Source organism: Corvus cornix, chromosome 7, assembly GCF_000738735.6.
Source record: "Corvus cornix cornix isolate S_Up_H32 chromosome 7, ASM73873v5, whole genome shotgun sequence".
NCBI classification, from domain to species: Eukaryota; Metazoa; Chordata; class Aves; order Passeriformes; family Corvidae; genus Corvus; species Corvus cornix.
This window is the reverse complement of record NC_046337.1, coordinates 17,094,036-17,121,342: the sequence shown is the minus strand read 5'-3', so window position 1 is coordinate 17,121,342 and position 27,307 is coordinate 17,094,036. Positions and strand designations below refer to the sequence as shown.

The window sequence follows — 27,307 nt, the reverse complement described above, 5'->3', positions numbered from 1 at the left end:
TGCAACCAGAGGCCAGATTTCTCTAACTTGATGTGTCTTTAAAACCCAGCACAGTAGATGGAAGTGTTTAATAGTTTAATAGCATGTATATACCCCCTCAGCTGCAAGGCTAAGTGTGTATGTAGTGTTACTGATTCTATGCTGAATTAAATTGTTAGCTGAAATTTGGGCACTGCAGGTGACAGGTGCCAGGGAATAAATTGCTTGATGGCAAGACAATGCCTTTAACAGCTTTTCTTCTGGGGTAAATATCTCTGTTATGTGAAGTCACATGTAGTAGTATTAACTGTAGTGAAAGGAAAATTCTTTCTGCAGAAATTGAGGATTTGGTGCAATCCCATCTTAAGCCCTTATGACCCTCAGGATGAATAGTACAAGAGCATTCCTCTTTGGAGCTAGGTTGGGATTAAGACATCCTGGGCACTGAACCTGTAGGCAAACAGATTTTCTTTATCTCTTGAGTTTTCAGATTGTCAGCATGTCACTATGTACATGGATTTTGTTTGCCATAGATTCAGCAGTAATATCTTTACTGTGGCCAGGTTAGGCATTTATTTATAAAGGGGTTTAGTTGCTAAGTGCGTTACTTCGCTGATCTTATTGGGAGGACCTAGGAATTGAAGTTGGAGCAAACATTTAAGGACTTTGGAATAAGATGCAATTCCCTTTGCCTGTAGTCTGGTTTTAAGACAGGAATGAGATCCAAAAATGGCTCTTGTTTTTGAATGTGGGTGGGCACATTTTCCTAAATAACCCATTCAAACTCCTGTGAGGGCAGTCATTTGGGCGGTTGGTAACAGTGTTTAGGTATCTTGCTGCCTGGATGCTCAAGCGTGTCAGATATTTACTCATCTGTGTATCAGGCTACACTGTGAGTAAATTTTCTGTGCGTAGCAAGGAGTGTTTTGTTGCACAGTTCCTCCCACAGACTCGGCAGAAGATCCTTCATTCCCCAGTCACAGTCTTGCTCCTGACACTTTGGGGGAAAGTTAGGGAGCGAGCTACCATAAGGCCTGCTCTGCTGTAAATTTTTGGATGCCCTGTAGCAACTACTCATCAGGCACACTGTGGGCCAGAGCTCTGCTTCCACCCACTCCCCCAGCACGGGAAGGGACACAGCGGTTCAGCAGTGTCTTGTTTCCTGTCTTTGCTGCTGCCTACAGTGCTACCAAACACAGTCATCCTCAGCTGAGTCACAGTTCGGCAGCGTTTGCGCCCTTTTTCCCCATCAAGTCCTCATTCATCAGCGCCACAGCTTCCGTGCGCTGTTTGATGCCTGTTTCCCCGACTGAGCAGGCTGGCTGAGATCTGACCCAAATTCAGAATGGAGTTCATTAATATGAAAAACGCTGAGCCTATAAATGTCTGATGAACTGTGTAGCAGATGGGCCCCATCCTTTCCCTTCCGACTAAAATAACAGCAATGTTTTCTTCTCAGTCTTATGGGGGATATGTGACCTCCATGGTGCTTGGCTCTGGAAGCGGCGTGTTCAAGTGTGGAATAGCGGTTGCCCCCGTGTCACGCTGGCAGTATTATGGTATGTGATGGCTTCTTCGTTACAAGGATTCCCATATGTCTTCCAGTGCACACGCTGCAAAGTGTGGATTCATAGCACAGAACTTTGGATTATCTACTAGATGCCATGTAAATGCCATTTGGTCTGTTTTTATGAACTCATGGCCACTGCATTTTGAAATTAAACCAATTTGCTAAATATTACTTCCCATTTTAAGACGTCAGATCCATAACTTTAGGTAATCTCTTTAAACATTAATGAAGGCTGAATTATTGTAATATTTATAGTATTACTGTAATGTGTCTGTGTTCGCTTTGAAACCAGTATTGTATGTCAGAAATCCATCACTATTAAACTTTCGTGTCTTCAAAATGAAACTTCACTTATAAGAATGAACTGTGAGGATTAACATTGAACTTGCATTGTAATTTACTCTCTCAAAGTAACAGAATAGGACTTGAATTGCCTTAGGTTGGTTGGTTGGGGTGGTTTTTTAGCATGTAAAATTTGGATTTTATAAATCTAATTCATCTTGAGGATAGCTTGATGTGAGGAAAACCTGATCAAGTAGCCAAGTCTCTACATGCTCCAAGCCTTTAGAGCATAAGGTTTCAAGTAGTTGCATGAGGCTAGAAATACAGTTATAGGGGCTCTACTCCCAGATTAAAAAAAATATATTAAGTTATAAATAGGTGCTGGTGCAATCTGAACACAGTGTAACATTTTTCTTGTTTTTATTTGTCCAAAAACATTCAAGGGAAAGCTTTCTCTGGAAAACCTCTGCTAAATAAGGCATAATTTGTCATTCTGCAACTAGCACAGAGGCTGTATAGTAGCTATTTCAGCAGAGCAGATCATACTGCCAGGCATTAGCAGTAGTCTGTTGGGGACACAGCAATGTCTTCATAATATTTTGGACATGAATATTACAGTATGACAGGAAATATTTTTTTAATGATCAAGATCTCTAAAATTCCACTTCTGGCTTGTTAGATGAAGGATTATGGAGGCATACCTATTCAGCATAAAAAACCTCTAGTGTAGCAACTCTGATGAGAAGTCAAATGGGCATTAGAATATGGCAGCAGAGGATTAATTTGTATGGCTTAAAACAAAGCAGCAAATCTGCAAATGGTAACATGGCAAAAAATATGTGGAAAATATGTAATTTTTTTTTCAGCCAAGCTGAATCCTAATCTACTGTTGTATTTTCATTGTACAGATTTTTGGTAGTAAACATTTAGATAAAATATCTAAGGGTTTTTTTCAAAAAATTTACTGTAACATTTTCAGTAATTTTGTTAGGATTACTAAAAGAATAACAATAAGGAAACACTGACACAAAGTACTGTATTAATATTCAGCATTCAGGTGTCCATGGCAACAAGAAGATTAAATATTCTGAATAATGATGGTTACCTACACCCCTCATTGTGGAAAACCTGATTTCCAGTATGCATTGTCACTGCTTGTATTGATGGGTAAAATTGATGGTAGACAGACTGAAAGTTAAGTAGCAGATTCTAATTTTGGGATTTTTTAAATTCCAGATTCAATATACACAGAGCGATACATGGGCCTTCCTACAGCAGATGATAATCTGAAGAATTATAATGTAAGAAAGAAATCACTTTATTTCATTTTTTTGTGTATTGTTTCATTTCTAAACTGCTGTATTTTTCTTTAAACAGTTTAATTCTTTCCCTGTGGGGAGAAATAAGTTTCTTCTCTCCAGCTATAACTGTTGCATTCTGCTGTTAGAGGCTGTAGTTTCACGTGTTTGGATTTGCACAAGGCAGCTTCTTCTTGGTGGATGGCATGGATTTTCAGTTGTTTGGTTGGTGTGTTGGTTTGGGTTTTTTTTACATTCAGTTCCATTTGGCTACTTTGCAGACTGTAAAACAAGTTGTAGAACTTTTATTTTAACCACCAAGAAACAAATTTGTTTTAAAATTTAGTGGTTTTGTGAGCAAGGTATGCTTTATCTTAAACATTTTTCACCAAAACAAATTTACTCCCACTCTTTCTGAAATGTACTTTCTTTAAAAATGGGTATTTGTGTGAACTTTCCTGCCATAGGAATCTGCAAGTTTTTCCACAGAAAGCAAAATCTCCTCAACACTAGAACACTTTAACAGGTAGGCAAGTCTGTCTGTACTGTGATCATACCAAATTGCAGACCAACTGAGAGCCAGCAGTGTCAGGACTGAAATGTTGGCCTGATCTCCATGAACACAGGGTGTCCAAAGTTTGTTCCAATACAACCAATGACTGCACAAAAGTGAGGGAATTTCCATCTGTCCTCCTGAAAGCAAATTGCATGTAGATTGTTTGTCCTTGTTACAGCATGATTAATCAATTTTTTGTCTTGCTCTTCCATGTGCCAGATACTTTTTGTTGCCTCAACAACTTTTTGAAGTCATGGGCATAGGGCAGAGCAGCCAAACTTTCTGTTAGGTTTTGTTAAACTTCAGGCCTAGCGAAAATACAGTGGCTATTGGAGAACTGTGAGGAATCTGAGGGGTACTTTGTGGTCTGGTTATTGGAATATTTCACAGAGGAGTCCAGCCATGGTGATACTGGAACCAAACATTGATGTTAGAGAAGGAGGTGGAGCGTTCTCTGTGTTTGGGTTGGTAAGCAGGGTAGAGACACTGCTTAGCACTGGTTGTGTGCATTTAAAAAGTGTCATGGGTAGAAAAAAGGGTGGAGACTGCTGCACTGATTTAAAAGTATGATAAAACAGAAAAAGATACATATACGGTGGTTTGACAAACATGTGGTTTGACATATATTTATAGTATTCTAGTGTTGTCAACTGCTATATTAGACGCTCTGGTCAAGACTGGGGACAATGGTAGTGACTGCTGGACAAATTGGAGCCCAGCAGTGTGTTTGTGTCTCTCTCTTCTAACCATTGAGCTACTGGGGCCCAGCAGGCACTGACCAGCAGCCTGCAGCCGCCTGCCTGCCTTTTTCCAAATGTGTGCCTTTAAGGCAGTGGGAACAGGAGGAGGTCTGCGAGGTAGCAGTGTAAATACAAGTTACTGTCGCTGTGCAGAACGAACGTTAACGCTCTGGGTGCACAAAGTCACTCACCAGCTTCACGGCACAGATGGCAACAGAGGACTGTTTAATCCTTTCAAGCCAGGAGTCGGATTTTCTTGGCATAGTATCCATTGCTGGCAATGGCCACGTTGAAACTGCCAGTACCAAAGAGCTAAAGGTTTCAAATGTGTTACTCAGAGGACTAATTGGGGAGAATGGTGGCTAGATGGAGGAGGAGTAATTGCCTAGATCAGATTGTCACACTTCGCTGCTGCTCCTAGAGAAAGAAAAATGCAACTTAAGTCCTTGTTTGTTGTTAAACGCTCCAAATAATATAGTACTTGGACTTTACTTTTAACCTGGAGGGTGCAGTAGCTCGAGAAGTGAGTCTTTTGTTTTTCATGTAGCCTCAGTGAAAGCATTGTGGGATTTTGTTATTGCTGAAGACCCTTACTGACTTCAGCCCAGTATGTTCCTGGCTTACAGCCCCTTTGTTCCATGTCCCAGTCTCAATAGCCAACCTCCTGGCCCCTTGACACTGACGAGAGCTGTTTGCTGAAATGAGTGAGTGTTTTTTGAGGTAAATGCAAAATCTGTACTAAAAGCTAGTACATACAGCTCAAGTTGTTAAAGCTTGCACTGCTAACTCTGTGCTGTCAGGTTTGTGTGCTGCATCATATATTCTCTATCCTGCTGCATTGCTGTAAAGCTGGCATGAAAAGTGAAAAGTTGCATAAACTCTGTAGTATGCACCCTGATTTAAAAGAAATGAGATGGTGAACACACCTGCTTAGAGAAGATGAGCACTGCTAGGCACCTTCCTAATGTGTAGAGTATTATTAATGACTGAATTACATAGACTCAAGAAACTAGTTGTGGTAAGAGGGGTACATCCCACCTTTGTATTACCGTGACATTAGGTTTTACATTTATTGATGGCAGAGAATCTGAGATGTTAAATATTGTTTGTCAGGAGTCAAGTCTCAGGGAGAACTCCCACTCCTAAGAGGGCTAATTAGGTATGCTCAGTGTCTTTTAAGGTAGTTGTAAACTATTAAAACTTAGAGCTTTGTAAAAGAGAGGAGCAAGCATGGGTGGTGGTCCCAGTATAATCCTAGGCTGAATGGAGAGAATTTGGCAGCCTGGAAGAAACATCCCTGATGCAAAAGACTTGAGACTGAATTGGGGCAGAGCTCTAGAGGTCAGACACAGTAGCCATGTAAAGCATACCGAAGAGACTGTTCAACTTGTGAGAACATTATTTTGCAGTTCACTCTGAATTTGATATGCTTTTGGCAAGTGTTTGAAACAGTCATAGATTTGGCAATCTTTTTCTAGCAGATTTGAAATGTTCAGTCCTTAAGAACTGCTGCATCATTAGGTTATGCAAAACAGGGTACAATTTTGTAAATATGCCATCTTGTACTGATTTGACATTTGTTCTATTATCTGAGAATATGCTAAAGGGAGAGAGACCTTCAGTTTCAGCCAAACCTTAACTTGTTTGTGGAGTGCTGATAAAATGTTGACTGCTGTGTGATCTTTAGAAAAGCCAGTTACACTCAGCAGGGCCTAATTCTCAGTACTTGTGCATGTTACCTTTTCGGAGCCTTTGTTCCAACAGTATAACTATAAAATGGAAGTGGTAAATAAAGTAAATTTTGCTGTCCACTTAAGCTTTGTTCAGCTGCTGTTGCTTTTGCTTTGTCCTCTAGCTGTGCCTAACTTGAGAGTGCTCCCAATCTTGCAACCTTCTTTAAGGACACAAAGGTACTGTGTCCTTAAAGCATGTTTTAGGGAACGGACTCTTCATGTTGAATACAGCAAGTGAAGTATCATCAGTGATAAAAACGCAGAGGAAGTATCTAGTATGTTTCTTCTTTCTGAATTATTTCTACAAATAACTTCGTTTAATGCCTGAAGAGGAAAAATAGTGGCATCCTCCTTCTAAAATTGCTTTTGCCAAGTCAAGTTCTCAGAAGTGTAGCTTAAATCAGGTTTCCACTCACAGAAGGTTTGCTTAGAACAGAATTGGTTTTCTAGAAGAAAGCTTAACAAGGTGACCTATCAAGTTTCCCTCTGCACATGTGGAAAATGATTTACTCAAAGGATACTGGTTGGCTTGGGGTTTTTTTGGTTTTTTTTTTGTTTGTTTGTTTGTTTTGTTTTTTTGGTTTTTTGTTTTTTTTTTCTTTAATGTCACTGGGGCATTTCTTTCTCATTTGTTCTTTTGGTCAGCTGGTTTACCAGTGTTCCTCAGTGCATCAAAGTGCTCTCTCCGTATTTTGGCACTCACAGCTAAATGTTCTTACTCCATGATACCAAATCATCTAAATGGAAAGCGTCATTCTTCCATATTTGGGGGATTTCCATATATTGGATTTCTGGTGCTCTCCATCCTTTGACTATCAAAAGAGGGCAACTGCAGTGTTACAGACTGCAGGGTGGGGTTTTTTACCCTCTCTGCTGAACTTGTTTTTTAGACTTGATTGAATACATACAAAGAACTCATTTCACGTATGGAAGCTTTGTGGCACACTATTCTGCCAAGGCAAAAGGAATTTAATATTTGTACTTGCTTTAAAGATTCATGAGTGTACAAGAGACATAAAATTAGAAAATTTTTGTGTCTTGGCAGTATTTGACTTTTTTGGGGTACTAAATGCGAATCCTTATCTAAGGATACAGCCTTAGTACAAGATGGGGAGGAAAAAAAGCAAACCACTACATTCTTCTGTTCAAAATTTTTAGGGGTTTTTTTGCCAGAGTAACTGGTTGTCTTATCAAGCCCAAAATCTTGTCCTTGTTAGCCCTCTTCTTCTTCCTCTACTCCTGGCAGAGCACCATCCTATTCCCTCTCCTTGCCCAAATTAATCTTATCTTCAATCCTTACTATTGTCATTCTTTAGTCACAGTAGCAAGTCGGGTGGGCTAGAATATTCTAACGAACATGTTGTTACTGTGTTTTAAATTTCTTGATTAATCTGTTGCTGATTATTACATCTTTTCCTCACTGTATCAGTGTTTCCATTCCCAAAATGTAGCTTGACTTCTACTTAGAGGTTTGTGGTCTAGTGATTTTCGTTCAGGCATTTCTCTTTCATATTTGGAGAGAGCATTGTTTTAAACTTCTTGTTACTCAATTTTACTGGGGACTGAGGCAGTATTTGCACGGGTGCCTTATCTGCAGGTGAACTATTGTACCTTGTAGTGGGGAAGATAACGTGTGTAGCCTCTGCAAGATCTACTCCTTGCTCTCACAGGGTGCACTGTTGCCTTGGCAACAATGTTTTTTTAACTTGTCTGCAGTCACACAGGAAACCTATGGCACACGGTGTGCTGCAGGATCCCAACATGCTGGTCACGCATGGAACATGTACCTCACTCCAGAACTCTTCCCCTCTGCCATTGCCTGTGCCTTTGCAGCCATAACCTTGGTAACAGTTGCAGATGGGTGTGGAATGGTTGGAGTGTGAGCACCCAGCCCCTGGATGTGTGACCATGCCCCATGGCAGTTCAGAGGGGGATAGGCAAGGGTGTGTGCTTGGTTTTAGCTGAAGGATCCCAGACTGTGTCAACACAAATCGAAGTCAGTTGGAAGCAAGTCATCTCCTAATACATAGCACCTTTTTTCTTTTTTTTCCCTGTAATTTCAGAGTTCAACAGTAATGGCCAGAGCTGAAAAATTCAAGGAAGTTGAGTATCTCCTTATTCATGGAACAGCAGATGGTGAGTTGCAGTTAATTAGACATTTTAGTATTACAGACAGGTTCGCAATTCTACTACTGACAAAACAAAAGCATGAAGGGGCAAGGCTGTTACATTTACGTCAATAAAATAATACTGCTTTTTGCAACTAATCTGTGTTTCAGTCAGCAGTGCTGGGGACTCTGGTGTGTTCATTGCTTTGATTTTCCCTCAGAGTATTACAGAAGCAATTTTTGTTTATCTTTTTCCTCTTCCACTTTTCAGATAATGTTCACTTTCAGCAAGCAGCACAGATTTCCAAAGCTCTTGTTGATGCTGAAGTAGATTTTCAGGCAATGGTATGGTTCTGTTTTGTTTTTCAATATACAAATGAGAATAATAGCATAAGCTCCCTGTGGTTAGGTATAAATTCATTACCATCTTAAATGAAAGTTCATATAGTTGCATTTCATGTTCGGTAACTGAAATTTGAACATAAAGCACATATCTCATATTCGACCCTTATTACCTAATCTTTCGTTTTCGTAAATATTTGTGTTCTCAAACAGCCAGTCCCAACCTTTGCATATACCTAAAGTACAATGAATATTATCTTACAGATAGGAAAGTTTAGCTTCACCTAAATCCCAGATAGCCTATCTGTCATGTCTGGTGTTTATTGAACTTGTAAGACAAGCAGTTATTTGCCCTTTCTTATGTCATGCATGGAAGCTCACAGACTAAGGTGCAAGCTCTTCCTTTCCTACACTCTCTCAACCCTTGGGGAGCAGTGCTAAAAAGGATGACGTATAGGAGGAGGGCCAAGTGCGTGGTTTTCCTTCAGCCAGACTGAAAGGACATACAGAGGGAGAGGTCAGTCACCCCTCATAAATGAACAGCTGAGTCTACCCTCCATGTGGACAAGCCACGTGTTTTTACACCTCAGGCATAAAAACATAGCATATCCCACACGCAAAGAAGAGGCTAAAGTGTCATGGCAGGTCCCTACCCCATCATGTGTTTGTCTCCATGCTGAAAGCCTCATGTTAGGATAATTTTAAATGGTGGCACACATTTTTATGTCTATCCTGTTTGGTTTATATCATTTAGATGTAGCTACAACTAACATTCTCTGTATTTCTCTTTCACACAGTGGTACACTGACAAAGACCATTCCATCTCCGGTCAAGCACATAAGCATATTTATACCCATATGAGCCACTTTCTAAAGCAGTGTTTCTCACTGCATTAGCACCAGCATTTTGCTTGTTAGTGATGGTACTTCTCCAGAAAACTCTCTAGATAATGTATTCTGAGCCAGAATAAATCAAGATGAGATAAGAGTCAGCTCTTGGGATACCGGTGTACACAATGAAAAGCTGATCTCTATAATGATTCCTGTTGCCAAGCAACTATTGCATTTTTATTGATTGTGTTTAATCAGGTCTTAACATCACCAGAATGATGTTGCAGACTTCTAGGAAGCATGGTACTTGCTTGAGTAATTACCTTTTGATATTTCAGTCTAAAAGAGAAACATTCTAATTTGTATAGCAGGGTAATGAATGACAAAAACATCCCATGGCGATCAGTTGCAGAATAAAAATATAATAATATTTCCATCAAAAATGAAATGAACCCTGGGATAATTTCTATGAAAAGAATGAAGTAACTTTTTTGTAGAAAATCTGTAAGGCTTGATAATTACTATTTTAGAATCAGTATCAGGAATACTGCAATGTTAATATTTTATGTGCAGAATGAAACACTGTTTATACTGCAGTTCCTGAAGTTAGTGTGTTTTCTCTGCAATCTCTCATATTACAGTTGTAGAACTCTTGCAAGGAAAGCACATAACCAGCTTTCACCAAAGATTTTGAATGATACTTAATCAAACCAATGGCACTGAATTTCTTTGCGGGCTATCATATAGTACTGTGATTTTTGCCTATTTTATAGTAAAAAAGGCTGCTACTCTGGGAATGTGCACTGTAAAATCTCCTCTGGGAACTCGACAAGATCCCCATTTGTTTTTGATGTAAAGCTGCTTGTGCACTGATGAATAGGAACTGGTTCTTACACAAACATAAAACATTACAATGTGAACTAGCAGTCACTTAAAGCAAGGGCTGGACTGCCACTCTCCTGTGAACGTGCTCTTTGGCAAAACTGCTTTTCTTTACAGCGTACCAATGAATGTCTGCTTTATTTCCAGCACTCCACGTAGGCTTCTCCATCTGACGATTAGAGTAGTTTTCTCAATTTCACATAGAAAAAATGCAATCTGCTTGTACTAAAACCTGTGCTGCTTTAAAATAATAAAGACATTAATTTATGAAAGGAGGTGTAGTCCATATCATTGAAAATGTTGCTTCAGAAAAAGAACACTAGAACTTTCTTTTAAATCCCCATTAATTTTGAAGATGGCTTACAGTGAAGCTTCTGATTTTGTGTAATGGTATCATATAATGGAGTGTGACATGATTATCTAACAGTTTCTTGATATTACATGCCAGCATCTGATTATGTCTGTATTGTGGGTTACTAGTGACATTAGGTGTGAATGTAAAAGTACTCATGCAGACAGATAAAGCATGGGGGAGAATGTTAAGACACTTTGTGCAGCTTGTCCTTAAATGAGAAAGCCTCAAACAGAAAATCAGGTTTTGTTTTCACAAACTAACAATTCCTTAACTCACAAAATAAGAGGGTGGGTGGTTTTGTTCTGTTTGTTGGGGTTTTTTTGAAACACACTGGAGCTGAATTTTACAAATATCATCTTGGGTTCAAGGCAGCAGTGGCTCTAATGTAGACCTGGCACCACTGTTAAAGTTCTATAGGATTACAGGCTGTCAGTTGTCTCCAAGAGGTTATATCATCGTGTCTCATTCTTTTGGCTCAAGGCAAAGAAACCTAAATCAGTGTAAGGTAGATCCCAGCAGTACAGACAGGTTATAAAAAAAAGATTAGCATTATGAACTTCAAGGTGGCTTGTGTATGCAAGGGTAAATAGTTGGGATTTATTTTAATGTTATCACACTGTCATAAAGACAAAAAAAGTGTTTCTGTAATCCAAAAAACTTCTTTCACCAGGCTCTTGTTAAATAACTGCCAAGAATAAGTATAATCAAGGAAACATTTAAAAAAACAAGTGAAACTAGAAATGATTCTGAGTAAGTCTTTCATTAAGATGCAATTCTTTGCATCTGACCTACCTTAATGATTCTAGCATCTCACGGGGAGATTCTCTCCCATTCTCTTCCTGGAACAGGTGAGCTCTGAGCTATCCCCCATGTCACACTTACTGTTAAGGTCAGACCAAGTACATCACCATGAACTCCACCCAGGGAGCCAACACTCACTGCCTTGCATGTTTCAGTGAGATTCCACTTGGAAAGGGAGCCATACTGGGCTCTACCACTCATTAATTTGTGAAGCACATTCAGGTCAGGTAGACGTTTCAAATACCGCATGATATTGCAAACCTCTTCTGGGTTTTGCAGTATAAAAATAAAATTGAAAATTAGTTAGGATAAATATTTATTTTCACATAACATATCTTAATTGTGAAAAACACAATAGTCTATTCACATGTACACATAAACTTTTGTAATAAATTACATCCAAGAAATTGAGTAATTTTGACCAGGAATATGAAATTAGAAGTAAATATAGCACTACATTTGCTTAATATTGTGTGTGATTTCAGAATGTTAAGATTAACATCGGAAAAGCACTTAAATTCACGCAAAACCAGAGTGTTTTAAAATAAAACCACTCTGAAATACTGAACAGAAATACAGAATGCCATTGAATACACTGATTTCTTAATATTCTAAGAGTTGGTCAAGTGAAGCTAATACATTTTGATTGTATACATTATCTGTAACAAAGTCAGCAATATGCTAAAACACCATCAGGCTGCTTTCAGGACAAACCAGTATTGAGCTTCTACACTAACCTTAAAACAATTGGAATCTTACAATTTATCATCAAGTACACAAAACAAAGCATTTAACCTTAATGCATCAGCATTTTTTTCCTAAATTTACATATACAAACATTTAATTAGATGTGAGTCCGTCTTTGTGTCCATTAGATTTTTTTTCTCCATAAAAATGGCTTTTAATGGGCTTTGATAATGCTAAGGTAAATTTAGAACAGTGACCCTAAAAAGTTTGCAGCAAAATGCAATTATTTATGGCTGAAGTATTAAAACATACACACTCAGATACACAAAAACATTGGAATATTTTAAATGTGCTGGATGGAAAAAGTTGTTCATGAACTGTATAGAAAATTAGCGTATTTTGAAAAGCTGGGGAATGTTAGAGCCCTATGGATGAGTTCTTACAAAGATTGCATGACTACAATTCTTATTTTTAGGATTCAAAGTTACAGCATAATACTGAGACTTAGCTTTCATTTTAATAATTTAAAAATTTTTCTTAAAAAATTTAAAAATCAGTGAATTCCAAATAATACAATAAAACTTTAGCTCCACATTCCTATTCATTCAATACCTAATCTCACAGTCTTTTACACAAAAAACCAGCTTGAAGGATCGGGCAGTAACAAAATCCGTTACGAAAAAGGTAATAGCCTTAAAGCCACACTTTACTTTGCAATGTTGTTTTTATCTTTTAATCAATATGTACTTGATGGAATAATGAAGAGCTGTAACAAAACAACAGCAGGATACCCATTTAAGTATTACACACAATCTCTGAAATGAAGAGGTTTGCAGTTGTTATTAGAGAGAAGACAATATAAATATGCCCTTTATCTGGCTGAATTTTAGGCAATAAAGAGGAAGATCATTGGGCAAGTGATAAAACTGCATGGGGAGTATAGTTCATATCCACAGAATTTTCCCTATTGTAAAATAATGGATTGATTAATGACAAAATGCATTTGTTTGGCCTACCATGGCAACATTCATACAATACAAGATAAGATACCGTAATCACAGATTGCATTTTAAGAAATACTGTACCCATGTTTCACATCAAAGGATGTGGTGGTGTTCTTTAGCTAAGGTGAGAAAATGTTTTAATATATAATTTTATATATATATATATATTTATATATATATATAGGACTATATTCCAGTTACATACAAATTTCAATATTAAATACACTGTATTAAATCAAGGAATGCTTCACAAATACAGAATCTGACCCTGCAATTCACACTGCAAAAGTAATCCATGACATCAAAAGGACAGATTAAGGAGGAAAGGATTATCCTTGTTAGTTTATTCACAGGGTCAGATCAGTTGTTATTTTATAAACTTCTTACTGGTTGCTTGTCCATTTGGGTCTCCTGAAATCATTTACTAGTTAGATGATTTAAAAAAAAAAATTGGAACAGGGTTTTCAAGTTCATCTTGAATCAAGATTATTAAGTATTCTCACACAGAAAAAGTAGCAAAATACAGTACAAACCTATTAACAGGAAAGTTGAATTTGAAAGAAACTTTGCTTCTTACATTTCTGATACAAGTACTGATAAATGGCCAAGATCAGCAACGAACACGAAGATTTTTTTGCATTGGCTACTGCAGACATTTACATTGATACTAGACAAGGTAAACAAGGTGGAATGAGACAAGTATTGCACTACATTACCTGTGCTAATTTGAGATGAAAGACAAAAGTTACAAGGTAAATCATTTATATTTAGTGGCTGTGGCACTCCTTTAATTCGTTTGTAAAAAAATTACTTGAAGAGCAAGTCATAGACAAGTCTCCCGGTCAACACCTTTCCCTGAGTCAGCTTTCTTCTCTTTTCTGATGTCAGCACTAGGAAATGAAAGGGGAAACAAACAAGCAAAAGAGTTATAGTAGCACTATCACATACATATATATATAAAAATAAAAATTATCTACCTGAAAACCAACACTGCACAGATATTTTACTTTATTTTTCATGCTTCATGGCACAAACTGGGAAAGCAAGTGCAAATTTCTGTGCCGAATGGTACAGAAGACAGCCAGCATTTTAGGTAGGTAAAGAACTTAAGATGTACAGAGACAAGTCAGCCAGCATGCAAGCAAAGACAGCCACTTTTTTTTTTCTTTTTTGCCAAATACAACAGTTAATTTACTACATAATGGTAATGGCACAGTTCTCAGACAATACCAGCACATTTGTAAATGAAACAAGAGGTCACAGTAAGTATTTCTTGTCTTTAAAATGTATTCTCTTGTTCACTGTACATTTAGAAGGAATGTTTCTGAACTAGGGTAGTGCAAGCCAATATCCAGCTAATATTTGGCTTTCAGTCTTGATTGGGGAGAACAGAAGTCTGGGGAGGATGGGGAGAGACAATATTCCCCATTTGGAGTTTAATATATACTTCCTCATGTATACATTATAAGGAAATAACTTAAATTTAAAAAAAAAAAAAAAGCCTGAAAGATTACACAAAAGCTGTATCATTCAGAACTCTGAATCAGAGTTCAAATTTGGATTCAGCTTTTTTTCCCCAGTTAAAACGATGTTGATTTGCCTACAGAAAGCAATATACATGCAAAGCAGATGATTTTTTTGTGTGTGTGAGGGTCCTAATTTACAACCGTGTAAATAAATAAAAAGTCATGTTCTTCCAATGAGTCTCAATCACAGTATGAAAATGGAAAGAGGCTTCCACAACACAGGCAAATCAAGCCTTCAACAAAGAGTGGCAGGGTATCTAAAAAAAAAACCAGATGGTTCTGAGAACAAACCTGTAGCAAGCACATAACCTACCAGGTTTCATGGGAATAATTCCTTAACTAGAATGAATGAGAAATAGGCTGAGTTACACAAGGCTTAAAGAAAGCAAGATCAATTCTCAAATTCTTAAGGCGATTCATGCACAATTCTACAATCATTTGACATTTTTCTTCACATAAAAATTGCTTTAAGGATACAATTCAGTGCAGCCAAAGCTTACTTCTATGCCTATGGCAGCTTCCAGAGGTGTTAATGGAAATAGCTAAAGAATACCAACTTCTGCCACTTCAACTGCCAAATCTGTCACCTTCTGTAGAACAGTGATAGAATTGGGTATGTTACACTTTCTGCACACAAAGGGTATGCAAACAAATTCCAGAGGGGGATGAATTGAAAGTGCAGCGGTACAGCAGGCAGGGAGTTACCTGTGCTTAGTAAAAGCAAACACTGAGGTGTTGTGTGCCTTACAGTCTATAATATTTCCACGTTTTAGGTGCCTCTGTGATACCAGGAAAGTCTTCCTTCTATTTAGGATTCACATCTCTGAGCAGCTCCTGCAGATGTGGGCTTTAATGCCTTGAGAAATTTGAAAAAAAAAGGACAAGTCCAGTCTTTTGCCAGTAAAACACATCACTGGTGGATCTGTAAAGGAGTTGGAGCTCTCTTCCTCCCTACCAAGGGAGTAGTCTAACAAGTTTCAGCAGGAAGGTCTGGGTTGTGGGATTTTCATATTTCAGGTGGAAAAGGGAAACTCACTCATACCAGCTACAAAGTGACAGATGCTTCTTTCTCCAGTACTTAAAAAGATCAGCTAACTCTGCCTCCTGTACATGGTCAGATCTCCTGCACATGCTTTGAAATTGCTCTCTGAAGGGCTTAATATTATAACTAAAGACAGAGGAATGTTTCTTTACATGTACCAAAGAGGGCTGTGTTTCAGATAGGTGCCTTGGTGTTCAATTCTGCCAAGAAAGGCACAAAGGCAGACCTTTAGGACCCTAGGAATTTTACTAATGAAAAATGAAGTTTGGAAAATTGTGAAGTTCAGGTGCCTCTATCGCTAGGCAACTTGCCTGAATCTCATATAAGTACCTTTTATAGACACTTAAAAACATTCAGGAGCCTGGGATGTAAGAACTCTCTCACACTATGCTGCTTCACAGAATCAGGGCCAGGGCACATCTTACGATAGAAATTATCCATGCACAGACTGGAAGTCATTTGTTCCTGCCTAAAATCTCTCTTTGTAGATGATCTTAGTTTATAATTGGCCAAGTCAACTCAGCATTAAACTACTATGAATAACTTCCAGATTTTATGCATTCCAGAAATCACCCTATGTTGTTAATTGGTCAATGGCTTGCATAAAAGACATTACACAAAATCATAGTACGCTATCATAATTTAATTATCCCCATTTAATAATATTTTGGGATATAAGGAAGCAGACCTGACAGCAGAAAGGGAGTGCTAAACATTATGTAGTTGAACTTCAGAAGGCATCAGTAAAATTTACTTCAAAATGAGATTTTTTCCCCTTTTATGATAAAATGCCCTTCACTGAGGGAATTGTGTAATCTAATACTGTTGGTCTTGATCATTTGCAAAAATTATCCTTCCAACTGCTACCATTCCAAACTTTTTTTCCCTTGGTAATTACCTAGGATTGAATCATATCCTCATGTAATGACACATGCGTTATGGTTTATAACGTTTGTGTAGTTCAATCCCTAATATGACTTAAGATTAAAGTTGCCTACGGCCTTGCTTATCAGAAAGAAAGTCTTTCAGGGTCAAAGCTCTTTGAATCTACTCCTCTCTCAGAATCTGAGACAAGCTAGAGCACATGAAAATGCAGATATCATAGTCTTTAAGGCTGTTCCTTTACAACAGGACACTCATATCTAAAAACAGAAAAATCTTTTCTCCTGAGCCTTTGTTTTCATGAGCAAAGATAAAAGAACAGATTGAAAATGAGATCTTTAGAAAATCAGTTTCTATTTTACTGCAGTGGAAAGGCCAAGTCTCTTATCTAAGCCACAATCTGTGTGGATGCTCTTTGTTCAGAGGGTCAAGTTTACATTATCTATCATACATCAAAGAAAGCAACATCCACCAGGAAAATTACAGCTCTTGTGTACCCAGGGGCTGTGAATGTACCACATCAGGTTCTTCTCTTCCTCTGGGCTTTCACAGCCTGGACAGCAGAGGCACTTGATGTAAGAAAACCCTCCAGTACTTCCTTCTCCTGTACACCACACTGATTTCAGTGACAGGATCCTTTTCAGCCATGTGTAGGGTGGAAGGCAAACAAGCACTACACTATTTTGACTCTCAGTGAAATACCATCAAAATGACCACATTAGCGGGCTGCTCCATGGGTGTCTGAAATTAAGGTTCTCTGGTCATCATCTGCTCAGTCAGGTTTATGCTGTACAGGGAAAGGAACAACACTGAAAGGCAGCATGCCATTTTGGGGTGACAAAATTAAATGTGTATCACTATGAACATTCTCTTACTGCATCTATTCACCTTGAAACAATGGCTAGCTGTTCCAAACAGGAAGCTTTTGGAAAGTATATTTAGAAATGGGCAGAATACAATTCTGTATTTTAAAAAAGATCACTAGGAATAAATTCAGTTTGACATTTAAATACATCTATATGTATAACTACATCTATAGTTTCTATTTTAAATACAGAGTAAATTTCCAAATTTTAATATTTGGGCCTTAAATGAAGGCATTTTACATTCCTATTTGAAATTTCTTTTCATTCTGTCTCCCCAAAAACTACACGAAGTCAACTCATTTGGGTTCCAAGGTGACACCATTTTGAATTGGAAGACACAATCAAGGAAAAGGCTGGGGACAGGGTCTTACCTTTGGGGAATCAGCTTCTAGAGTGATTAGGAAGGGGAGCTTATGACAGAAGTGTGATACAAAACAATTAAATAGAAAATAGTTAAATTTTAAATTTATGGAAGCAGAGGAAAAAATTCTCTTAAAAAATCACACTGTGCTTGGATTTAATATTTTCTTATTCCTGTAGTAACTCTTTAGCACAGATAAAATATTGTGGCTTCATTTTTCTGGACTAAAATCTAAAATTATTTAACTGTTTTGAGTACAAGTGAAGTAGGCAGAAAAATGTAAAGAAATGATGCAATCATAAAATTATTTCACTCCAAATATTATTAGATTGCATTCAGAGTACTGGGTTTTTCATACAGCTATTTCCAGGGCAGTGATGATCACTTCTTTTTCAAGAGGAAAGAACAAAAGCAAGCAGAACAAACACAACAGCTGTTGTGCAATATCCAGGTGGAGGCTGGTGGTTCATTACACAAGCATCAAGCATGCTCAACTTCATTTTCCACTGGAGCATAACTAAGTACCATGCAAATATTTGTGATTTTTGTTTTTAAACAAATAGTGAATTTGTGTTTTGAGCTCAGAATATTACAACTGGACATAAGAAATAAAACTGCAAAATGCTAGAAATCTTTCTAATCCCTAGCAAAATATTCTAATATTGGTTTGACACCAATATATAAAGTATAATGAAGTAAAAAAAAATTAAGACCTTTTAGAAGGAAAGCTTGACTCCTTATCTTTTGCATTCTCTGAGGATATCAACAATGTCTTCCACACAGCAGTTTTTGCCATTTCATCAGAAATGTTTATCACAGATGGGTCATCTCTAGACAAGAATGAAAGTAAATACACAATAAAACAACCAGCAATCAGTCTTGTTACTTATTAACTTAATAAAAGTCCTTGAAAACTGATAGTCATGACAATAATTAAGTGCAATGTAAGTTAAGCAATTATGTTAAACTTCAAAAGTCCTGAACAATTACTTAAATGCTCTCTTACATCCTAGCACTTTTTTAGTATTTTTTTCCTCCAATAGCACTTAATCACAGTAACATCAATAAAATAGATTGTGTCACTCCCAAATAATAAACAAGAGAAATATGAAGAAGTGTGAAATTAAATATTGCCCAAGACCTCACAGCATGATAGTGGCATAGTTGGATTAAACATGAATCCCAAAAGTTCCTACTTATGCTCTGAAACTCCCCCTACTTTTAAAACAATTTTAAAAGCAATCAAAATCCCTAAGAAAATAAAATATTTAAGATGCCTAATAAAAATGCCCAAATTAAACAAACTAATCAGTAGCCTTAAGCAGCACTTTGTAGCCATTATGCTCTTTGCTTTACCTGGACTGTTCCAAACATGTATTTATACACTTCAGAATAATAAAGTCTTAAAGGTTTTAAGGGATTGCCTGTACATTATTCCTGACTTCATGGTCACACGCACTTGGTGTTCAGTAAGCCCTCGTAAACTTGCTGTCACATGTTTTGGGGAACCACTTTAACAAGCAGTATCTTGGCTCTTGTTTTTAGCTCTAGGACTGTAACCCTTACAGGACAGAGTCAGGTACTGTCCAGGCAACTCTGCCAACGTCAACACACAATGGAGATTGATAGAGACCACACTGCAAGATAAATTAAGCTACATATTGCTAATACAAATTAGAACAAAAAGGTATGGACAACACAAGAGAAAAAACAGACCATTAGTAGTGTGATGAGTCAAAAGGAATAGGCTGGGATTTTTCAGAGACACAGACACTTATTTGCATTAGGAGTCACTAGGGTAACTTTGTGTTAAAATGTTGGAGAGGAGGCCATTCTGAGATGGTGTTCCTATGAACTCCCATTAATGCAGAGGTTACTGTCACCAGATATTTCAAATCTTTTATTAAGAATTTCTTTCTGAAAACTTTGAATTATATTAATTCTTTATGGGCTGCCAACATGTATTATTACTACCTATAACATAGATGTTCATGTTTTTTGAGTTGTGTCAACCCTGCATTATGCCATATCCACTCTGGACAGCTCTTGATTCACTCATTATCTTACATAATAGGATCTTAATTAGAATGTTTTAGAACATAATACTGTAAGAACCTAGTTTTTCTCCAGTGTGTTCAAAACCATTCCTGGATCCCTGCTTGCATCAGGGTGAATGAAGGTTTGACCTGCTCTGCATCTTCCTTTTGCACTGTGCATGTCAGAAGCCAAACTTGATTGTGAAAAGTCTGATCCTGCAGTCCTGCCCAATGGAAAACTTCCAACTAGTGTGCCTTTTTCCTAGGGAATGTGAGATCATGTGGAAAGACTAGAAAAGGGCTGACTTTGTTCAATGCTGCAGTGTTTGGTTCAGTTCACCTATTTGTACCAGACAAACATCCTCCTGACGTTCAGTGAGCATTAAAAATAAATACTGTGGCACGTTTATTTTATTTAATTGCAACTCACCTAAAAGAGGAAAGGTATATTTTACCTGTAATGTCCTTCTAGTGGTAACTGAACAGTGCCTTCCTCTTCCATTGCTAACATACTTTGCTCTTCCTAGAATGAAGGAGTTTAGACAAGAGACAGGATATGAAACTGTGAAAAGTTAAATTCTTGTATTGTAATCATCTTTCCATTTTCTTTAATATTAAGTATTTATTTGAAATTCATAGAGTAAGATACTTTTTTTTAAATAGACAACATGTAAAACCTTCTATTTTAAAACATGTATCTTCACTTAATGCTACTTTCCAATGCCAAATAGAGCATTATTTTGTAACAATAAAGAGGAAAATTAGTAACAAGTGTCTGGTGAATTTTAAGTAACATTGATAACAGTATATATGCATGTAAACATTACATGCAAGAATTAGGGAAAATATTTAAGGTTGCACACACAGTTTTAATACTGACAAAGCTTTATTTCTGTGAAAGGCAGTGAAACAAGACACCCAAAATTAGTTTTCGCTTGAAGAGAATTAGGAGACAAATCTACCAAAAACCTTTATGTAAAATAACCACAAATTTAGCAAATCTGTCTTAGCGGGAGGAGAGAAGAATACAACACCTCTCAAGTACCATGACCTGCCTGCAAGAAGAAAGAAAAACAAGTCCTCCACAGGAGGATTCTCAATTTCCACATCCCTTAGGTCAAGATAACCACAGCTAGGAGGTTAACAAGTCTTGGCAGGAATGTAACCATCAAATCCTGCTCTGAATTGTTGCAGTGTGTGTGTGAGCCCAGCAGACACCCAGGGACCTCCACAGCTTTCTTCCCTTTATTAGATGGCTTTGTAACCATTTTCACCAGTGCCTGTCTGAAAGCATGAGCTGGCTCTCCCAAGAAGAGAGTTTATCATTTTCTGGCAGATAACCAAAGCCCCACATGCATCACACACACTGATTGTTGGTAGGAGCTGCAAGAGCCAGTACAACCTTCCAAAACAGTAGAATTTAAGTTCTCTCTGCTTAGAAATTTGTTTCTTTTATGCTTGATTATTACAACTATTTTAAAAGCCATGATTTTTTTTTTCTTCAAATGGGAATGTCCTTTGTTCATTCTTGTCTCAGAAAGACTTAACTGATTAACATCAAAGTGGCATCCAAAGGAGGTCTGTGAGGAGAAGGTACCATATCCACTATAAATGTACAAAGCCCTGGAAAAACATGGCCTAAAAATATAAAAACAACTTAAGTGATGAAATTAGGATCCAATCAAGTAAGTTTCAGATCCTGTCAACTATATTTCTGAATATTCTTGTGGGTAGAATACTTCTATTTTTAAAAGCTGTGTGATAGCAACTCTCCAATTAATTCCTTAGGCTACATGTCAGAAGTTTTTTATTACTAGTTAATTTTGTCATTTCCAGGCTTCACAGCTTCATAAGTTTTTGACAGTTGAACAGTTTTAATAATAGCTCTAAATATTTAGAAATGCCAAAATATGTAAAAATAACCTCTCAAAATAGACAGTGAATGAAATAAAGTAACACCAGTAGATTTTCCCAGTTCTGTTTTCTGATGCCATCCTATCAAGCAAGGGAAGGAAAGTGACATATAACCAAAACATAAGGACAACAAGGAATTCTTTCCAATAACCAGACCCACAAGAAGAGAGCTACCTTGGTTACTTCTGGTTACTCTGAATTGTGATGACAACAGACACGGTGATGAAACAACTCTCTGGTCTGCTTTGATTCAAGGGAGAAAACAATGACTCACATATTTTAATTTCAGCCTGGTAGTTCTACAGGGACATACTAAATAGTAAATAATCATCATGATGCTTATCACATAGGTAAAATCTTTTCCCCAAAACATATTCCGTGACAGTATGTTGAATGTGTCAAGGAAATCAAAGTTAAAGAGTTCTCCAGGTTACAGATGAGGCAGGGAGTTGTCAAAGGCCACAGAAGAATCAATCCTAAAGGCAGAGAAATCTAGTTTGTATAGTTACACCTTCAAATTATTAGCTCATGTCCTATTTCTGCAAATAAACCTACTAATGGGAATCCTCAACACACACATTTCACTGGTCTTGGATCACGTCTCAGAGCATCCCTAAGGATAATTTGCTGATTCATCCATTCACATTGTCTAATTTTTGCAGTACCCTTGTACCACCAAAAGTTTAGGTCTCATGGGTCCTGGGCTTTTGCAGAGGTCCAAGAGCATTGTAGAGGTCATGGGCACAACTGTCCCCACTGACTGCCAGGACTACACAGCATCATCTGCATATTCACCTCCCTCTGCTCACACTGTGGTACTATCCAGAAGTGCTGATGCAGGACACATGAATCCCATTTAAAACACCCCAGCACCCACATAGTCCATCTACTGCTCTTGCAGTTGGTGTTTCACCACTGAGACTTGTCCCTCATTTATCTGGGCCCAGTACTGAGGTTTCCTAACAGCTGACATTGATCAAGTGGCTGATATCAGGGACAAAGGACATGTGTGTCCTTTACACATAAAGTTACTTTATATCCCCACAGTTTTAGATGATACTGAAACAAGCAATTCATGAAGCAACAGCTAGATAAAAATACTACAGAATAGATGCAAAGTTGATTAGAAAGATACAATCAGAAAGATCAGTGTGTCACTGTCAAAATATAGGAACATTCTGAGTGGAAATATATAAGAATCTGTCCTGTATCAAGTTGATAAGAAATTATCTGAAAAGCAGATTCTTTGAAATAAGATGAGGAGTCCAGATCTGAAACAGCCAAGTGGGTGGTAATGGCACAGAGTCAGATTCTGAGCATTTGGTTAAATTTGGGGTCAGCAGTGTCACTGGCCTTTTTTAATTGTTTCTGCAGTAGCAGAAGGACAGCACTGGCCCAGAGTGTAACTGGGGTACTGCACAGGGTTATGGCACTGCTGAGCAGGAAGGGCACAGAGCGATGCCATGTGCCCTGTGCAAGGCTCACAGGCAGCTGGGACATCCACAGGCCTTAAATTCTGCACTTCTCTCCTCAGCATCTCCTGCAGGGACGAGACCCGGCCCAGTGCAGCATCCAAGAGCCCCAGGCATCTGAGGGCTTTCCAACAGACACGGGTTCATCTCTGCACACCACCTGAGGGGGTCTCAGAAGCAATCCCCAGGAGCACTGTGGATAATATTTTATATGACAGTATGGCACCCTAATAATACATCCCCACCTAAGCCTATCAGACTTGTAACCTTAAAAGCACTTATGCAAAATACGACAATATTACATGTAGATACTGTTAACAAGTCTGCCTGGTGCATGGAATGTGCCTTACTTTCAGAATTTTCTCTGAATGTCTAAAGGAGAAATTGATAAATTGCTACACGCAAAAAAAACTGAAACCATGACTCACCTCTTTCTCAGCATCTTCCAGTTTCTTTTTCTTGCTCTCAGGCATCAGATCATCTAACCAACTGAGCTCCCGCTTGGTAAAAAAGAAATCCATGAGTTTTCGGACAAATACCAAAGCCAGGACCTGCAAAGAATTAGCAAATTAAGCAAGTAAAACAGACAAATACACTTGTAGAGGAATAGTTTCAAAAGTGATCAGTTTGCAGCTAGAATTTTATCCTTTAATTTGAATAAGCCAACAGCTGCTATTCCTTTGCTCAAATGAAGTATGGCTTGAAGCATTTAACCATCACTGAGGTCAGTAAATATCTTCAATTTTCTATTAGTGAAATAATCAGAGAGAAATCACTTAAGCAGCAGACCCCCTTTACTTCTACCAAGACACAGAACTGTTAAGCTCCTCAGTGCAATGAACAGTCTTCCTTAATAGGTGAATGTTCTTTCTGCAACAAGATTGAGTACTACTCCTTAAATAAAAAATATCAAATAAATTTAGTGTTTTTACTGCAAGAGAAGAATTTTCCCTAAAAGAATATAAACTGGGATATCCATAAATAGGACTCAAAATAGAGGTTAAATGTCAAATTTTTCCTTCCTTAATACATTATAAATTATCCTTGAACAAAGAATCAAAGCAGTATTATAATTACCAGCCCCAAATTATTTTTTCTTCAATAATAATAACAACCCACAAGTGAAAAGGGATTTTTAGAGAAAATAAATTCATACCATCATAGGAAAGACAATGGCAGCTCTTGAAACCTTTATAATCCAGAGAAGCACAAGACAACTCAGCTGAATTATAGTGAAGAGATGGACCTTTCTAAGAGGAACATGCCTCAGATAAATAAAATCTGGCTGATGCTTTGCAGGCATCCAGAATAACTTTATCCTGTCAAAAAGCTGAAAGAGAAAAATTTAAAAGTTTGGATCAAAATGAGGTGTAGGATCATCTTTGCTGGCATTCACACACTGCCTAAGAGATCCTGAATATCCAAAGAATCTGGCTTGTTATTCTAAAAGCAAAACTACATAATTTCAGCAGCACAGAAGAGACTACCTCAGTTACAATCATAAGTCTTTAATCTATACTAGTCCAGCAGTGGCAAGGGACTCATCTTCTCGCCCACTGAGCCTCCAGAGTAAGAATGAGTTATTTAAGCAAAGTTTGATTACTTGGTTACTCATAGTTCAGTTCCTTTCCATTTTAACACACTGTCTCCCTAGATTGTATTGCAGATGTGCTGAGACATTGAATTCTGCTGAGTTACATTCTGTATGGTCATACTGCAGGAAATACCCTGTTCATACTACATTGTATGTTACACACAAAGAAGGTGGTTGCTTTAAAATAATACTTCTAATAATGAACTGCTAATGTTAGGCAAAGCTGGACTTCAGAGTGGTCATGAATCAATTGTGAATCAAACTGAATGGAAGCTGGTTGATCCTGTTGGGCATATGCACTATCACACTGCTTTCCTAATTCATCCTAGACTCATTTTTCAACAACTGAGCTCTGCCTCCTTGAGCATAGAAAAAGCTGCTCATGGAGGGACCTCCTCAGTCTTTTATTTCCTGTGAATGAACAGGAAATTTTCTTTTACTTCACCAGACACTTTATCCCAGGCTGTTTTCTTCTCCATATTTCACTTTATTCACAAAACCAGAAACAGAAAAGGAAAAAAAAAAAAAAAAGGAATGCCAGAAAGCTGACTGCCAGGCTGCTAGGAATGTATGTGAGAGGTTCCTGTTTTTCAGGCCTATTTGGCTCCATACTGACCTGAGACACTTGTATCATGGCACAGTAATGATGGTGATACACCAATTCTCCCTGCATGGATGAGTTATGCTATATTCACACAGCCTTCAGCAATGTCAAGTTTTGGAAATTTTTATTGAGCATGTGCAAACTGCATTTTTTTAAAGTCTTATAATTTGGCCAGATTTGAGCAGATTTCTTTTTCACAGAAACAGCAAAAAGCACATCCTCCCACAAAAGCCATCTTATCAAATCTCCATTCCTTGTCCCAGCATGGAGGAGGGAGATAAGGAGGGGGATGCTATCACTTTTCCAAGTAAAGATAGCCAGATTTCAGCATGCCTTAAAAACACTCCTCAATAGTGTACTTTCTCATACCCCTGTTCTGAGAAACAGCTGAACCATATTAAATTGAAATTATTTAAACCTCAGTAAAAGCCAAACTACACTTCTGAGAATATCAACCCAAAGGATAAGAGCTAGGCAGCCAAACTACACTTCTTAGAATATCAACCCAAATGATAAGAGATAGGCAAAGTTATAAAAGAAGAGTCTCTGAATAGAGACCACCAGTCCAAAAAAAAAAAAAAAAAATGTTCCCAGCTTTGCCTACAAATGGAGGTAACTTGCAACCAAATATAATGAAAGAAACCATCAGACGTTTTCTTTGCTTTTTGTGTTTGACCTTTTTCACAGTACAACTTGTATTTTCACCATGTAGTTTTTCTTTCTCAATTGTCTTGGAAGGTGTGTCAATGCCTCCTGGGCTAAAGGATTTGACACTGTGCCATTTAATGCTGGAGAAATAGTACAGAGGATCCCATTACCAACCCCAGCCCGAATGCTGGAATGCCTGGTTTCTGCCACCTGCCTAAGGCCACTGCAGGAATGCTGCCCTTCCACTAGAATTGACCCTTCATCCCTGAAGTACTGTGGCTTGGAACAGTTCCCCCCTCCCTGTCTGGAGTGTTTATTTGCACGGGGAAGACCTTCGAAATTTCACTTATGTTAGTTTTAGGGCAAGTTAGCCTTAAAGGCAAAGTTCAAGATCAAGTGTGGCCCTGCAAAGGAACTTGGAAGCTGAAAAGGCAGCATGCAAGCAAGTGAATGGGGAGGCAGCAGAGAGGGAAGAGCCCCTGACAGTTATTACTCAGTTTTTAGGCTCAGGCAAAATTCCCTTGATAACAAGAGAGAACAGAAAAATCAACACCCAAAAAATAGGAAAAAAAGTGGAGCACATTACCTAAAGGGAATACTCTATTTAGAGAGAACCCATTTTCCTTTTTAAATGAGTCATTTTCAAAAATTTAAGGTTGGCAACATTCCTTTAAGATTATACACAAAAGATAATACAATAATACAATAAGAACAGCTATATTTTTTATAGAAAGCATCATCAATAACACACTCATCATAAATCCATTTTACCTGAATTCCCTTTAGAGATGAAGCACCCATGTAAAGAAACACTCCATAAAGCACTGGCATAGGAATAAACTGCACAAACAAGCAGAGAAAGGGAAGAGCATATTAAATACTACTTAACAATTTTAAATGCTTCTAGAAAGACATTCAAAACAGTTGAAATACAAAGTGCCATATGCCTGCATTAATCAGACAAGTTGTAAATTCAGAGTCACTCAATTATAAATTAATAATGTTCCTCAGAGTATAAAGCAAGAGAAGAATCTGGCTCTGTAGTTTTATTTTCCTCTCATGGCCAGTTATTACAATATACTTTATTCCCTATTAATAAAATTAACTAAACTACACAAAAACATGTATATCTTAATTTATACTTAAATTCTTTACTTAAAAGACTGCTCAGAAAAATTTTGGAGAGACACAAAAT

General features: G+C 37.7%; 2 protein-coding genes across 12 annotated transcripts in view; one reads left to right on the top strand and one right to left on the bottom strand.

Annotated features, from left to right (window-relative positions):
* The window catches only part of DPP4 (dipeptidyl peptidase 4), a gene marked incomplete at its 5' end in the record, with an annotated part of 40,419 nt that extends 29,824 nt beyond the window's left edge, over window positions 1–10,595 (top strand). The window contains 5 exons of the mRNA XM_010406892.3: window positions 1,439–1,538; window positions 3,068–3,132; window positions 8,222–8,294; window positions 8,538–8,611; window positions 9,406–10,595. Coding sequence (XP_010405194.2) covers window positions 1,439–1,538; window positions 3,068–3,132; window positions 8,222–8,294; window positions 8,538–8,611; window positions 9,406–9,504 — 411 coding nt within the window. The remainder of the gene's footprint in view (window positions 1–1,438; window positions 1,539–3,067; window positions 3,133–8,221; window positions 8,295–8,537; window positions 8,612–9,405) is intronic.
* A 1,180-nt stretch (window positions 10,596–11,775) lies between these two features.
* SLC4A10 (solute carrier family 4 member 10) overlaps window positions 11,776–27,307 on the bottom strand; it is a 154,769-nt gene continuing 139,237 nt past the window's right edge. For 3 of the 11 annotated variants that reach the window (XM_039554817.1, XM_019290485.3, XM_010406888.4), the window contains exons 20-25: window positions 26,884–26,952; window positions 24,423–24,596; window positions 23,695–23,817; window positions 20,336–20,403; window positions 18,558–18,674; window positions 11,776–14,057 (exon numbers count right to left, since the gene is read on the bottom strand). In XM_039554817.1, coding sequence (XP_039410751.1) covers window positions 13,991–14,057; window positions 18,558–18,674; window positions 20,336–20,403; window positions 23,695–23,817; window positions 24,423–24,596; window positions 26,884–26,952 — 618 coding nt within the window. In that variant the 3' untranslated portion in view covers window positions 11,776–13,990. Of the gene's footprint in view, window positions 14,058–14,984; window positions 15,033–15,398; window positions 15,550–17,854; window positions 17,894–18,550; window positions 18,675–20,335; window positions 20,404–23,694; window positions 23,818–24,422; window positions 24,597–26,883; window positions 26,953–27,307 lie in introns of those variants that run through there. The other 8 variants (XM_039554818.1, XM_010406889.4, XR_002047275.3 and 5 more) reach the window with 7 other exon arrangements.